This window comes from Festucalex cinctus, chromosome 11 (genome assembly GCF_051991245.1).
Source record: "Festucalex cinctus isolate MCC-2025b chromosome 11, RoL_Fcin_1.0, whole genome shotgun sequence".
NCBI lineage: Eukaryota > Metazoa > Chordata > Actinopteri > Syngnathiformes > Syngnathidae > Festucalex > Festucalex cinctus.
In genome coordinates this window covers 6,559,669-6,576,095 of record NC_135421.1, presented here as the reverse complement: position 1 = coordinate 6,576,095, position 16,427 = coordinate 6,559,669, and the positions used below count along the sequence as shown (strand labels likewise).

At 36.6% G+C, this 16,427-nt stretch overlaps 1 protein-coding gene across 1 annotated transcript in view; it reads left to right on the top strand.

Moving 5' to 3' along the window:
* The window catches only part of clasp1a (cytoplasmic linker associated protein 1a), a 75,587-nt gene that overhangs the window by 43,104 nt on the left and 16,056 nt on the right, over nt 1–16,427 (top strand). Inside the window, exons 23-33 of the mRNA XM_077537667.1 lie at nt 3,777–3,881; nt 4,788–4,847; nt 6,638–6,741; nt 9,104–9,348; nt 10,519–10,582; nt 10,747–10,749; nt 10,854–11,017; nt 11,110–11,188; nt 11,285–11,428; nt 13,729–13,878; nt 15,238–15,344. Of these exons, the coding sequence (XP_077393793.1) occupies nt 3,777–3,881; nt 4,788–4,847; nt 6,638–6,741; nt 9,104–9,348; nt 10,519–10,582; nt 10,747–10,749; nt 10,854–11,017; nt 11,110–11,188; nt 11,285–11,428; nt 13,729–13,878; nt 15,238–15,344 (1,225 nt within the window). The remainder of the gene's footprint in view (nt 1–3,776; nt 3,882–4,787; nt 4,848–6,637; nt 6,742–9,103; nt 9,349–10,518; nt 10,583–10,746; nt 10,750–10,853; nt 11,018–11,109; nt 11,189–11,284; nt 11,429–13,728; nt 13,879–15,237; nt 15,345–16,427) is intronic.

Sequence of the window (16,427 nt, the reverse complement as noted above, 5' to 3'; positions counted from 1 at the left end):
CAAGCTAGCACAGAACACATCGAGCGGGACAGGAAGACCGACGCAGTTTCAAAATAAATTTCCGGTTACTTTTCAGAATAAAACACTTGCCAGCTCCTATTTCGCAATCATGTCAGCAAAACGTCATAATGCTTAATGCTTAATTCACTGTTTAAACACCGGCGAACATGGACAAGGAGAGATTTATAACTGAGGTGGACGCAACAAAATTAGATATGACACTGCACATCCTTTTTATAAAGACAACTTAAAAAGGAAAGCTACATGGAACGTCATAGCAAGAGTGGACGGTGAGTTCAGTCAAAGAAAGTCCACCTCTCTTTCTGCTCCTCTGTTGAGCACAGACTTTCTGTGTCTTTGTCATTTTTATTGCCACATTATCGCGTGCGATCACGCGAGACACGGCGGGAAGTTGTCGGCGACGGAGCTGCCGGACCGCAGTTGTGCGCAGCCGGTGTGAGTTGGACAAAAAATTGACGCAGTCAAGTCGCAGCAGAGCGGAGCGGAGACGCAACGCACACGCATCCGGTGTAATCCCGGGGTTACTGACACTACAATATGATACTGCAAGACTCAAAACCTGGACCTATGAAGTAAACTCACTTCTTTCAACAGAGCACGTTGACAGTGTGTAGCTGACATGCAGTAAGATGGGTTAACTTTATCCTTTGTTTTGGTTGTTTAGGGTTATTTTGTTGATTGTCATTAGCTATTGTTTCAGCTGTGACTGTTTGGAAGTGGTAGTGCAAATTAAATAAGGATGCTGCAGATCAATGGAAATACCCCCCACCAACTGTTACAACAAAAGTAGTTTGATTGTGTGAGCTTGTTGGCGGGCAAAAGAAGTAATTATTCTTGTTTTAACCCAGTGTACCTTTGGAACTTGACTAATCACTTTTTGTTTGCGTTGTATTTGTAATTGTAATTGTATAAACTATATAATATTGCAACGTAAAGTCTCCTATATACTAGGGGTGAGAATCTCTGACATGAGGCCGATTCGATATGTATCTCGATACACAAGTTGTGATTCGATTGAAAAACGATTATCTTTCAGAACAGAACGGTTCGATTAAGTTTGGGAACGATACAATTTTCGATTCGATACGATTAATTTCAATATTCAAAACTTATAGTGACATTTGTTGCTTGTAAACATTAATCTTAAAACACCACAAATTTTTACAGTATCTACAAATGTGTAAAAAAAGAACAACAACAATGTCTTCTATATTTTTATATATTGAATCAATTATTTAAATGAACAAAGGGCTGGGCGATATGACTGAAAAATGTATCAGTTTAAATATTTATTAGTTGTTATTGACAGTTATAATTGTTTTTTTTGTTTGTTTTTTTTTAATTCAAAATCAGGATCAGGAAAACAAAAGGCTGATAATTAAATTTGAAATATAAATATTTAACCTTTAAAAAGACACCAACACAATTAAACAGAATATGTCCACTTTGTGAAGTATTTCAGAAACATAAATTTAAGACATGACATAAACCTACCGTCCAGCCAAAAGAAATATGAAGCCACCTTATGGAACAATAAATCTATCAAACACATTTTAACAACTTAATATATCCAAAAATATTTACAAAAGTGCATTTCCCTTTTTATTAACAATTTTTGTTTTTAACAATTCTTTGCCATCACATTCATTTTTGGTTAATGAATGACATCTTTTTTGTTTTTTTTAATCTGAGACACGATGATGACCACGGAATCACGACTGTTTGTTTTGTTTTTTGGGCTGTCGTTCATTTTGAGTTTGATGACGTAATTGCGGGCACGTCTCAGTTCCCTGCTGCTCATGCTAGTTGTGTACATTGACAGGGAGCCACAAACTGAGAAATGAGATACTTGCAGTGTGCGTTTAGCTTAGCTGGTGTGTTGGCTGTGGGACATACCTGTGTCGTTTGAATCCATGCATTGCATCGTCACGGGAGTTATTCTTTTTGGCTCGCGCGCAGTACCAACGCCGGCCCGGGACATACAAGTGCACCGAGAGGACTCGATAGCCATGGGAAATACCGAGATGTACGGCACCGGCTTTTGCTTGTCTCCACTGTTGCATGTTGTCACTCGTTGTGCGCGCGCGCGCGCGCCGTGTCGCGAGCACGGCGTTGACGGTAGGCTCCCCCCCAAGGTGCGTAACGTCTTTGCATTATGTTTACAACATCCGGGGAATGAAGCGTCTCTGAGTGCTACTTTGCTAGCTCTCTGTAAACACGGAAGTAGCTTGAATAGTGATGCGACTGAAATGTAAACAAAACAAGTAGAGCACGGTGCAGAACTCTTGCTATTGTTATGAAAACCATAAAGCCTCACTCGCAACCGATTCACAGCCACGCGATATCCGGTCCGCAGCTTTACAAGCAATGTATCTAAGGATTCCGGGCGGATTTTGTATCGGTTGACAAGTCTGCTACCGATACGGCCGTTTAGCTCCCCTTGACGACCGATGGTTCGGTCGAATCGGTTTTTTGTCCCACCCCTACTATATACCAATTTACTAGGGATAGACCGATTATCGGCTGAGACGATTATCAGCGCCGATATTGGCCATTTTTAAGAATATCGGCATCAGCCATTTTTAAGAATCATACGGCCGATAATAGATTAGATAGATAGATTTTAAAAAGTGTTTTTTTGGGGGGGTTTTGTTTTGTTTTGTTTTGTTTTGGGGGGTTTTATTTTCAGAGATGCTGCTGCCCCTGGCAACTTTTTTTTTTTTTCTTTTTAATTAAAATAAAATTGTAATACTTCAGATATTTTGGAAATCTTTGGAAACTTTATTTATTGTAAAAAATAAATAAATAAATAAATAGGGAGGTATATATTTAAGTTTTTATTTAACTTTTGAAGACATGCTCCTGCCCCTAGGAGAACCCTGAACTTGAAGATTTTTTTTTTTAACTCCAATATTTTACAAACACTATAAAAATTGTTCAATAAACATATGTCAAAAATTTAAGAGCTAGGGTTTGTATTTTTTTTAATTTTGCTGAAAATATTTTTAATATTTTTAAAAAGTAGGTTGATTTCCATTTGTTCTAGCACCCTCTGGTGGCTAATTTATTAGTGCAATTTAATTTTTATTAGGGATGTTTTGGCCTTCAATGTTTAAAATCTGTCTTAATTGTCAGATGAAGGGGAAACTAATATGCTTGTGAAGCTAGTCAATATGTGGAGGAACTCAATGTATACGTGCATTAACAAGTAAGCGCCTCAATATTGTTATTAGAGATTGTAGGTGGTTTACATGCATTGCTGTTATGTACAAAAGCACAATATTGTGCTTTTTTTAGTATGAGCTCTTTTTTTTTTAGTTTTTTTTTTTTTTAGCAATATTGTGACCTTTTTTAACCCCCCCCCCCACACACACACACACACACACACACACACACACACACACAATATCGTGATAATATCGTATCGTGATACGAGCCATGAAAAGTGTCTGCTTTGCTACCCTTTTGTTTCAAGCAAATTGTCTTATATTGTCCTCTGAGAAAGAAGAAAGAGGATCACATTGAACACATTTTGTTCTTATCATTAGTATGGTTATTAGAACACAACAGCAGCTAGACATTTTTTCACATTCAGTCCAGACTGTTTTTCATGACGTTATCTCTTATTTCCTGTCTCTGCCTGTCTAACATTCCATGAATGCACACTGACACTTCCACCTAACTTGTTGTCCTCACAGCCAGCTTGTGTGGTAAAAAAGCTCTTCTCCCTGCTGCTCTTCCCTACCGCATGCTAGCCCGGAGCCGCATACCCCGCCCCAGCATGAGTCAGGGTTGCAGTCGCGACACTAGTCGCGAGAGCAGCCGCGACACCAGCCCCACTCGTGGCTTTACTCCTCTGGGTAAGTATCTGTGGGTTACCAACTGTTCGGGAACAGCTGGTCCATCCCAGATTGCCCCAAACAAACGGTTCTTCACAAAATGCCACATTCTGTTCGTGATTTTGTTTGTGGTCAAAAACATACATTCAATTAACTGTATGCTATGCATATTTTTGCACTGTGTGGATTGTCTCTCTGCATGCCTTAAGTTGGATTCTTTGGGTTGAGAATTAACTTACTAACAACTTGGCTCAGATGTGTTCTTGAGCTTTTCAACTGATGTAGTCTGTCATGAGGCAAATAGGATTTTTATTGAGTCGTGTCATAGAAGTGACATCATTACTCACAATCCATGGTTTTATCATCATGGAATCTGCTTACATTGCTTGCATTATCATCTCTAACATGATGACCAGGCCAGTTCTAAAATTTGTATATTATGAAACTGAATGAACCTGAAATACGGATCAGTAATTTCTGTCGTCATATGCCATATACTCGAGGAAATTTTATTCTATTGTTGAAATACGTTTACAGCCAAATAATAATCTTGTTTAAAATATGAATAGAAACGAGAACAACTTGGGATAATGTGAGACAATATAGCAGTATGAAATTAAATCATGGCTAATTTTAACATGGTTACCTTTTTTACACTATATTTTTACTTTCATGTTCTGCCAGTTGATTTGTTATCCCAATCCAAATTGCTATAAGTCACAATCTGTGTGTTTACAAATATAAGCAAGCATTGCTAAATGGCTGTGATTGTATAAAAATAAATAAATAAATAAATTTAAAAAAAAAGTTCTACCTACTCTCCAAAACAAAGGAAATGAGAATGTCAAGTAAAACTGATTGAGATACATTACAATATGTGATTAATGGCCCTGTGCGCATATTGCCCACCTCTCCTGTACCCCGCAGCTTCCCGACGACACTCCCGTTCAACCAGTGCTCTCACAGCTGACCCTCATGGCCAGTCAGGTGACCTGCATGAATAGATGTCCCAACATACCAGCCCGTCTTAGTTTTCCCCAAAACCCTTTCTCATGCCCGCCCGTTGTCTGTTGTACTTGCATGCTATGTGGTAACTGCAGGCAGTACTTAAGTTATTTGGAGAAGATTTTATTCTTTTGTGGATGAGATGTATTTATTTGTTCAGCACGTTAACAACACCAGTTTGTGCATTTGTTCCAATTTATTTGAGTTCTCCTGAGAGAGTCAGACTCAGCATTGTTATTGTTGTGATGTTTTGGTCTTTTGACAGGTTGTAGGCAGACTTTTTCAGACATTGTTGACATACAATTGGTCTTCTGATGTTCGTTGTTTTAATTTGGGGCATATCAATGATGTTTTTTTTTTCTCTTTGGTGCATTTGTCGGTGCTTCATCTTTTTGGGAAATCAGAGTGGAAATACTAAGATTTTGCTTTCCTTTTGCACGAAGCATTGACTCATTGATTCTGCTCAGTTTTGGAAGGTTGACAAAATGCCAAGCTTGGTAATACTCACGTTCAACTTATGTCTTCAACATTCTTACAAAAAAAAAAAAAAAAAAAAATCAAATAAACTGCACTTTACATCCATGATCTACTGAACTCTCACCTCTTAAAGTATTGGAACAGATGAATATGAGACAAGAAATTATTTGCAGGTTTTTACATCTAGATTTGATACACATTGATCTTATGGAAGCCTTTGTTTAAACTAGGGCTGCCAGTTGTTTAAAACTGTTAATTGCAACTAATCGTATGATGAAGTCAAAGCTGTATTGCTGCCGTGCAAACTTTCAGTTAAATTTCTCTCACCAAACATTGTGGCTAGTATCTAACATACCTGAGCCTTTTCACCTTGCAAGGTTTTAAAAAAAACAAAAAAAAACACTTATTGTGTGTTTATTGGATTATTTATTTATTTATTTGTATTTTTAAAGTGTCTCAGTAACCAGATGGTTGCATCCTCCAGTCAAATGATTTGAAAATGGCAGCGTCGTGCAAAGTTGTCACTTCGTCAAATATTAAGAGGATAAATTTGGCCCTATGTTTCATGTAACCAAAGACAAATTAAATTATTAATAATAAAAAAAATGAGCTAACGAGCCAGAACTAACAGCCGATGATGATGTTACTTTAGCAAAGTCCTGCAGTTGCTTGAGTAAAATGCACTCCAAGGCTAAAGAGCAAGTGACTTGGAGTCACTCCAAGACACAAGACTGGCATAAACACAGCAAGTGCCTTTCCAACATTGCTCCAAGACCCCTTTTAGAGCTGTCACAATCGAGTTTGGTGCTAACTGCTAACCAGCTGCCTAGGATTAAGCTGGGAAGAGGTAAAGGTGCTTGACAGTCCTCTTAAAACAAATTGTGTATCTAAGACTTTGTTTTTAAGCATTATTAGTGTCTTAATTTTGATAGCCTTATCTGATTTTCATATAATCAACTGTATTCATTCCAGTGTTTATGCTCAACTAAATATATGTTGTGTTGTTACAAATGTAGTACATAAAGCAATCTTCTGAGTCATCTGTCAAATGCAGATGTAAATACCTGCAAAGCTAAAATGATCTCTCATATTGACCTTTGTATTTTATGCCAAACCCAAATTGTTTTAGTCTGTATCAAAAATAAAAAAGGCCTTACTGTTCCAATACTTGCTTAAAGAAATACTCAGTTTTTGATCATCAGGTAAGTTTTGTTACATATACCTGTCGTGCCAAATATATTTCTTCATCTTTCTTTTTGTTTTTATTTTTTTGTTTACCTCTAACCCATCTATAGAACGTTATGGTTTGATTCACCAAGCTAGAATCTCAGCATCAGTCAACGCTATGAGGGTTCTTAACACCGGCACTGAGGTGGAGGCAGCAGTTGCTGATGCTCTGGTAAGCTGAGTAGAATTTTGAGAGAAATGATTTTTCCCATGTCATTCTATGTACATTTGACTGACACTGTATAACTGGAGGTATGGACCTGATCATGTGCAGTCGAGTTAAAATCATGTGTGATATCAAATGACTAATGTAATCCTCTTGTATAGCCAAGAATGTTCTTGTGCTTTAAACTTTCTCCCTCTCCTCTTTTCTTTATTGTTGTTCATTTCAGCTATTAGGAGACTCCAGGAATAAGGTAGTCGGTTAGATTAATAAATACACTGTACATGCATTTCCATGCAATCATGCACTAATGATGCATAGAAATGTGCACTATAGCTTCAAAATTGTTGGTATCCTGTTATTGAAAGAAAGAAAACCCCACAATGCTCGCTGAATTAACAAAGCGAAATTGACACAAAAGTTTTGGGAGAATGGCCTTTGGATAGATGAGACAAAATTGGGGCTTTTTAGCAAATCATATCACTTGCATATTTAGCAGATAGAACAATGAATCATCTAAAGAAAAAAATAATACCTACTGTAAAATAGGGATGGAACGATAAGTGCGATATTGTGATATTAAAACTGCCACAATATCGTCGTCGTCATGTTCACGATATTTAAATCAACACATACGTTAAAAAAAGTCAGGTTGATTTCCATTTGTGCAATTCTAGCGCCCTCTGTTGGCTAGTTTTTTAGTACAATTAAATTTTTATTATGGATGTTTTGGCCCTTCTATGTTTAAAATCTACACTAATTGTCAGATGACGGGGAACGTACTATGCCTGTGAAGCAAGTCAACATGTGGAGGAACTCAACGTGTGCATGCATTCACAACATAACAAAAAAAGAAAATAATAATAATAAAACAATAATAATAATAACATAACATTGTTGTTATGTACAAAAGCACAATAATGTGCTTTTTTTTTTTTTTTTTTTTTTTTTTTTTAGTATGAGCTCATTTTTCTACAATATAGTGACTTTTTTTTAAATATCGCCAACCTCCCCACAATATCGTGATGATTATCGTATCGTGACCTTCATATCGTGATAATATTGTATCATGATGTTTGGATATCGTTACATCCCTACTGTAAAACATATGGGCGGCGCAGTTACCGGTATGTTCTGCGGCTACTTTGCTACAAAGGGGGACAATGATATCTCAGGACTATGAAGGCAAAATGGACTTCCCATTTTCAGAAAGCTCAGTCTGTATCACAGGTCATGGGTCCTCCTCCTACAACAACTATTCTGAAGTGGCCTTCTGTGAAGCATCCCTGTCCTTTATAACCGGAGACAACTGGAGCTGGTTGCTTTTGAGGAGTGGGCTCAGTTATCCTCAAGTCTCATTGAGACTTACAGAAATAATTTTGACTTGCAATCAAATTATTTTATTTTTTTATTTTTTAATAATTGTGTTAGATCACAATAAAAGCAAAGCATATTTTCAATAATTACATTACATTTCTGCCTGTTTTTATTTATTATTACATTTGTTGTGTGCTGAAGGGTTGGATCCCAGAATGCAGACAAAAAAGATTTTATCTATTTATTCACATCGAGAGGCGGAAACCTAGAGGCGCAGTACACAGGACAGGTGGACAATAATCCGGCAAACCACACACAATTCTCAGACTGCACCCACAGACAGTGAATCGTAAAGGACTAAAGAACGACATCACATAGGTCCAGACATCAATAAAGGATTAAAGGTTGACATCACGAACATCACGTTTTGTAAACAGACACTTGTTACATCAGTACCTAAACAGACACACAACGGGTCATGAACTCTGGCGCATGCGATCCCAGGCCATGACAACATTTGTCATTTCTCATATGCAAGGGTTTTCTTTCTTCAATGGAAGACTCACAATTTTGTTCACGTGGATAGTCATTATTTGATTTTTGCCTTTTGTGCTTAGGTATAACACATCCCGAATGCAAGTGTTATTTGTATTGTGTTGAATTTCCTACATTATTGCACACTCTTAAACTTAATTTCTCCCATTTTTATTATCTGCTTCAAAGTTCTCGTGTGTGAATATCACCCCACCATATTGTATTTGTCGTCCTGATCCCTGCTTATCCAGGTGCTGCTTTTACCCTGCCTGGCTTTTGATGTTTAGTTAAAAAATATTGTACATTGTTTAGTTTTTAATTCAGGCGTTGCAAAATGTGACATAGCATGGCTGCAGTGCATATTAATTATGAAATTAATCCTTAAGCCATATCGACCTAAGGAAAACATAAAAGGCTTAATGTTTGCCTGATGCTGGCTCTGTTCATGTGCCAGTATTAAAAGTTTATAAGTTTTAAAAAATGTTCTTTTGATTCATTTGTCCCTTTTTTTCCCCTTCAGAGGAAGCCAATGAGGCGGCGGTACGAATCACCAGGGATGTACTCGGATGATGACGCCAACAGCGACGCATCCAGTGCCTGCTCAGAACGTTCTTATGGCTCAAGGAACGGTGGCATCCCCCATTATCTTCGCCAGACTGAGGATGTGGCGGAAGTGCTGAACCACTGTGCCAGCTCTAATTGGTCAGAGCGGAAGGAGGGCCTTCTGGGACTGCAGAATCTCCTCAAGGGTCAAAGAATACTGAGGTGGGCTTTAAACCATGATTTTTTTTTAGCTCAACCTTTCTTGTGAATGAGCAGAAATAATGATGCTGTTTGAAGGGAAAACATTTATTTTCCTATAAAAAAAAAAAAAAAAAAAAAAATAAAAACAAATTGTAAATATTCTTGATAATTATTGTGGAACAGTTCCACACACTACTTACTGTATGTATGACCTTTAGCAAAAAATAAATATATATATATATATATATATATATATATATATATCTGAAGGAATCAAGATCATAATCAGGGTTTGACAATATCACCCACCAACAAAGCAAATGCGGGTAAATTTCATCAATGGCAGGTAACTGAATTTTACTCATATTTTTAATTGTAGTTTTCTCAAATAGTATCTGTAATAAACTGATTGCAATGTGAGACTACGACACTTCAACTCCCATGTGCTCTGCCTGTGCACAGTGTTTGCTGATTGGCCCATTTGGGAACACTTTTTGCCGACGTCACTGCTGAAAGGGGTCAGGCAGAAGGGTGGTGATAAGATGAAATGGGTTGAGATAAGAAACTTAAAAACTGAAATAGTTAAGGACCACGAAATGTCCCTTAGTGCTTCTCAAATAGGGAGCAGGCACGGTGTGATGCAGGGTGTGCCACCAGGGAACAAAAAAAAATTCTTTGTTGTAAGTTGATCTGTATTTTTGTTTTCTTTAATATTAGAAAGGATAAAATGTTATCCAGAGGCGTACTTGTATAGACTTGTTATAGACAAATTATCCTATTTATAGTTGTGGCAGAGATTTTTGGGGGTGTGCAGACTGTTTTCTTCCTCCTGGGGTGTCTGCGAAAGAAAATAATTGAGCAACACTGCCTTAGTCTAAAGCAGTGGTGTCCAAACTCGGTCCCCAAGGGCCGGAGTCCTGCAGTTGTTTCCCTGGCCCAGCGCACTTGTTACACTAAACAGGATCGTTATCAGGCTTATGCAGAGCTTGCTGATGAGCTTCAGGTGTGTTGGAGAAGGGTAACATCCAAAACCTGCAGGACTCCAGCCCCCGAGGACCGAGTTTGGACACCACTGGTCTCAAGGGTGCACCATGACTAAATGGGTGAAGTCTTTGTCCTATGCAGCCAGAAATGTTGGACTTGAGTGCTAATTTTCTGATTTGATGTTGTTTTGTTTTATTGTATATGTAGCCGAGTGGAGCTGAAGAGACTTTGTGAAATCTTCACAAGAATGTTTGCAGATCCACACAGCAAGGTGAAATAAATATTTCAAATCCATTTGCTGTATAATGTCTTCTCTCGTGCTATATTGTAATTTTACATGTTCTGATTTTTCTGACAAAATATTCCTCATGTAACTAAATTCTGTACTGTATGTCTCTTATTGCATGGCCTGCTTTGCTGTGGATTTGATAACAGAGAGTAAGTTTGTTCTAACCCATTAATACAACATTGGCTGAATATGCCTATTGTAGTCAGAGTAATCAATACTGTTTTTAATTCTTCAACATTATATATGGCTTTAGGTGTTCAGCATGTTCTTGGAGACCCTAGTGGATTTCATCACAGTGCATCGAGAGGACTTGCAGGATTGGTTGTTTGTCCTTCTCACCCAATTGCTAAAGAAGATGGGGGCAGACCTGCTCGGCTCAGTCCAAGCCAAAGTCCAAAAGGCCCTGGATATCACAAGGTCCGCATGTTTTGCAAGACAGACCATTGTCATAATAATCTTTCTCATAGAGAGTGCACAGAATTTGACTTCATTTATATTCACTTTTTCAGGGAGTCTTTCCCATTTGACCAACAGTTCAATATTTTGATGAGATTCATTGTCGATCAGACGCAAACACCTAACCTCAAGGTATTGTAGAATTAAAAAATTGAGAATGAGGACTGTGGTTGTTGATTGGTGGATTTCATTGAACCCCATTACTAAATGGTAACTGTTCCTCTATAGGTAAAGGTAGCCATTTTGAAGTACATAGAGTCTTTGGCACGGCAAATGGACCCAACAGACTTTATCAACTCCAGTGAGACTCGCCTGGCTGTATCGCGCATTATCACCTGGACCACTGAACCCAAAAGTTCTGATGTCAGGAAGGTAAGGCTGATTCCCATTTCAATGCCAGCCGATAGCAAGGCACACACAGACGAATATTCATCAAAATACCCAAAGGAATAGTAATTCAAATTCAGTCCATATTTTTACAGCATTTTATTTTTATTTTTTTGCCATGCTTAAAGTTAAAGGTCCCTCTGCAATCAACATACAATTTCTCCCACTCCACTGCTTTTATCCATAACACAGGTCAAAAGGAGTCTTGTGGCATGGCTTAAGTTTGACTCCTATGCGGTTTGTCATTTTCATGAAATAGCCTTTGAAAGGCCTGCAGAAATTAGATTTGATTTAGCCGTTTTTATTATGCAATTTTATCACACATTTTTTTTAGGTATCTAACCATTTCGTAGGTTCGCTTTCTATATGCCCACTCAACTCAGAAAACAACACACCTGCATCTTGTGTAAAGCTAAAACTTTGCATCTGCTGCCTGCAAGGCTGCGTTCCTACTCTAGCGATGTAACCCGAATTTCGACTTTAAATTGCACCATTAAAATCAAATGTGCTATATTCCTATCTCAACCACATGATGCCATTAAAAAAAACCTCATAATTATCGCATATTTTCTAAAATTGTTCAGCCCCAGTTGCCATACTCATCAAGCGTTGTCTTACTCTTGAGATGTCTGTCAACAATTTCGTAAAATTTCTTGTAAATGTAAATGGAAACCTAATTTGACCTTGTATTGTTCTAGCCCACGTCTTTGTGAAGAAATGGTACAATATTTTATCCAAATATCATGGAGAAAGACTGTTGTCTTTCTGTAATGCCATTCTGCCTTGCGTGTGTGCCCCAGACCCTACATAACTGGGTGAGTGAGGAACTAGCTGGTGGAGTCAGTACTACATCCTTACTATCCATTGAGTGCAACCTGGAGGAAAGGTGTAAGCAGGTAGAACCAGCTCCACCACATGACAACTATCTGGCCTGCTATATTTTAAAGACTGCGAGTGGCATCTCTTATTTAGTTCTGTCATTACGCACTAGCTGGTATGCTCTATTAACGTACTGAGGATTTGAGTCTGTGCTTTGTGACTTTTTAACTCACCGAACATTTTTTGATGCAACCAGAATTGAATGATAACAGAAAGTCTTTACTTTTCATTACTTGACTAGTTGACTTGGAGGTCAGATTTATTGCACAAATTTGCTTGGGAATGCCGGAATGCCAGTGTAGGATCTGACTAACTGCACAGTTTTGCCTGTCTTCCACTCTAACAACTCTCTTTTTATTTTACATTTCTGCGTTGTGTTTGACGTTTGTAAGCGATACATATTTAACCGATCTTAAGACAAGGCTGGTACACTAACATGAATGTTTGAAGTGACCTGCAGATCATTTCTGTGCACGTGCACATTCACTTGTTTTATTATTGTCATGGGTTTGTTGTTGACATTGTAATGAGTAGCTTGAACAGCAATGACCAACTGAGAGGCTAATTTTCCTCAGAGACAAAAACAACTTCATGTTGCCTTATTTAATGACAGAAAGATGTGACGGCCGGGCAAATAATAATTTTATCACTGTGCACTTATTGACAGCCATACTCATCAACAGTCTTAGCTAAAGTTATTAGCACTCATGCAACAGCCTGAACAACCAGGAAAAAGAGATGAAAAGCAAAATATTTTCATTTATTTGTTGTAAAAAGTAGGAAGTCGAGTTAATCATGGTGGTATATCAATTTTATTGTGTAACTGTTTTGGCCCCCCAGATGTCCTTGAACGTAGCAATGGAATCATGAAAGAGAGAGAATACTGTAAAAATTAATATTCTCCAACCCCTGAACAAGCAACTGTTAAATGTGTCAAATGAAACTCTACCCATTGTTCTTTCTGTACATTAAAAATACCTTAGCAATTTTTGTACCATCTTGACTATCTTATATATAACCTTCTGCTACAATACTCAACGATAGGAATATAAATATATTCCCCTCAATATCGAATACAAATTAGTTACAAAATCATAAATCAGTGTTATTAATTACTCAATGTTTTATTCTCTCTGATTGCACCTTTAAGTTTTACATTTCTAACAGCTTTCCTTTACAGACACTATAATAATTTATCACAATTTTTACTGTTTTAGCTGCCTTCCTTTCAAATTAGGAATTACCTTATTTATGATGAGTCGTATACATCGGTTTTAAAAATAATTGTAGTCCTCTATTTTATGAGCAATTCCTGGTCAGTGCTTTTTTTTTTGAGTCATCAATGTACTTGAGGATCACAAAATGCATGTACAGTATATCTTCTCCATGTGTCCCCCTGCCATCAGGCAGCCCAGGTGGTGCTGATATCATTGTTTGAGCTCAACACACCAGAGTTTACTATGCTGCTGGGAGCTCTGCCTAAGACGTTCCAAGATGGTGCCACCAAATTATTGCACAACCACCTGAAGAACTCTAGCAATGCCAGTAGCAGTGTGGTAAGTTGAGTGAATACTATGCAACAATATCAAAATCTCGCTGTACAATGTATTCACCATATTAACATCAGGCTACAGTCAATAGTATTGCAGGATTGTTAAAAATAAAAAATAAAAAAAATTAAAAAACTTTGTTGGGGGGGATGTCGTAGTGTAGTAAATGAAGTACCAGAAATGTTAAAAGAGGTCAACACAACTGTTATAAAGTCAAATAAATACACTGGTCACTATTATAGAGATGAGATAAATGCTTATTTAAATAAAATGTGCTAAATGTTTTGTCAACAATTAGATTATCTCTTCACATAAGGTATGCAAATCAATTTACAAACATGTTTAACAAATCATTTCAAAATATGTGCATGATAGTGTAATTATTCTGTAAACATGGAAATTGGAATAAACTTGAGTCTGTGACATGAAACATACCCGTTGCCAGAATGTGACAATATTAATTAGTGATAGACCAATATGGTTTTTTCAAGGCCGATACGGATACAGATTATTAGTAGTCAAGGAGGCCGATAACCGATATTTCAAGGCGATATTCATTTGCAGTAAAATAGACAAAAAAATCTTTTAAACTATATTGACAGCTTTGTTTAAAAAAAAATAACAAAAGTTGCAGAGCTTCCAGGGTCATTAGCATGTGTTAAGCTAAATTATAATAATAATAATATTAATATTAATAATAATAATAATAATAATAATAATAATAATAATAATAATAATAATGATAATAATTAAAAAGCAAGATCCCAAAGTGTTTTAAAATTCCAACATAATTTCTTGATTTAATTTTTTTAAATAAAAAGTGTAGGGAGTTCCTATTTTATTTTATTTTTTTAATTTAAATAGATCCATAAATGAAAAGTTCACCGTATCTCACTGAGTGACAAATGCTTGCGAATGTAGCTAATTTGGGGTTTTTGTTCGGGTTCGTAAAATGTTTCAAAAGATCTTTGCAGTGAAAAAAAAATCTGAATATGTTCCAAATGTGTTTACAATAAATAAAAACTGACTGAACATCTTAAAATTCCTGATGAGAACCCCAAATTCGCTACGTTTGCAAGTATTCACTGCTCAGGAGATGCCAGCTTTATTGGCCTTCAGATGCAATAAATGGCCGATGCAGATATTTGTCAAAATGCCAAATATCGGCATATCCCTAATATTAATCATAATCCCTCAAATGAAGTTAAATTTACTTTCTGATGTATATATTTTGTGTTGCACAATAGACATAACCAGATCACACACAATGAACAAAATGACAGTTTTATTAGTTTTTAATCGATAACAAAAAGAACATTTCCAACAGTAACACAATCCTTTGGTGGGTGGGGTGTTGCCTTTTAGGGGTCTCCAAGTAACACCATTGGGCGCATGCCATCTCGCCACACGCCCAGTCGAACCAGCCCCCTGACCTCTCCAACCAACTGCTCACACGGAGGAATGTCTCCAAGGTACGGTCACAAGCAATTAGCCATGTCAATGTGCTATATCTCACCAAAAATATTCCAAGTTAGTATGTTATTAAAACTCATTCACTGCCAGCCATTTCAGAAAATTTCAAAATGATCATATTAACAAAACTAATGAAATAACTAAATGAAAACTAACTAAACTAACGAAATAACTAAAACTAAAATTAAAAAAAAAACATTTGTTAACGAAATAAAATAAAAACAAAAATGCTTTTAAAAAAACGAAAACTAACAAACTACATTTTATGTTTACAAAAATAACTAAAACTAACTATAATTTAGTCTTTGGTAATTCATTTAATGTATGAGCCTTTGGGGATGATTTTAAATGTGATTTTTAATGGATTTATTTTTGATATAACCGTAATAATGACGATTGAAAGTATGTCACACAGAAGTGACATCATCTAGCAGCAGCCAATAGAAAAGCACCTTCAGATGACATCGCTCCCATAGTGTTTTTGAAATATTGCGCACAAGTAATACACATTTAAAAAAAAAAACTAAAACTAATACTGAAACTAACTAAACTAAAACTAAGCATCTATTAAAGAACTAAAACTAATAAAAACTAACAGAACCACCCTGAAAACTAATTAAAACTAACTACATTTAAAAAAACAAAACGAAATAAAAACTAAAATAAAAAAAATTCCAAAACTATAATAACCCTACTGCCATATTACAAATAAATTGGTTTATGTACTGTAGCATTTTTTTAAATATGCAAAAGCACAAATAAATTATTTGTACAATTTCTCTTCATAACATTATGTGGCCCTTGCATCCTTCTGATTTTCTGTATGTGGCCCTCAAATGAAAAAGTTTGGACACCCCTGCTATAAAGTAATAATTGTCTTTTATTTGAAATGTTTCATCTAAAGTATAACTTTCAGTTTTACAACGCAAGATTGGTTAATTTTTGACTTTTCTCTTTCTGCACATTTTGTTTTGTCTCTTTCTCCTATTAACACCGCCACCCTCCCACCTTGTCTTTCTCTTGCGGTCTCTTCCTGTTGTTCAATTCCATCCTTCATTCTTTCACCGCTGTCTGTCCGTCCT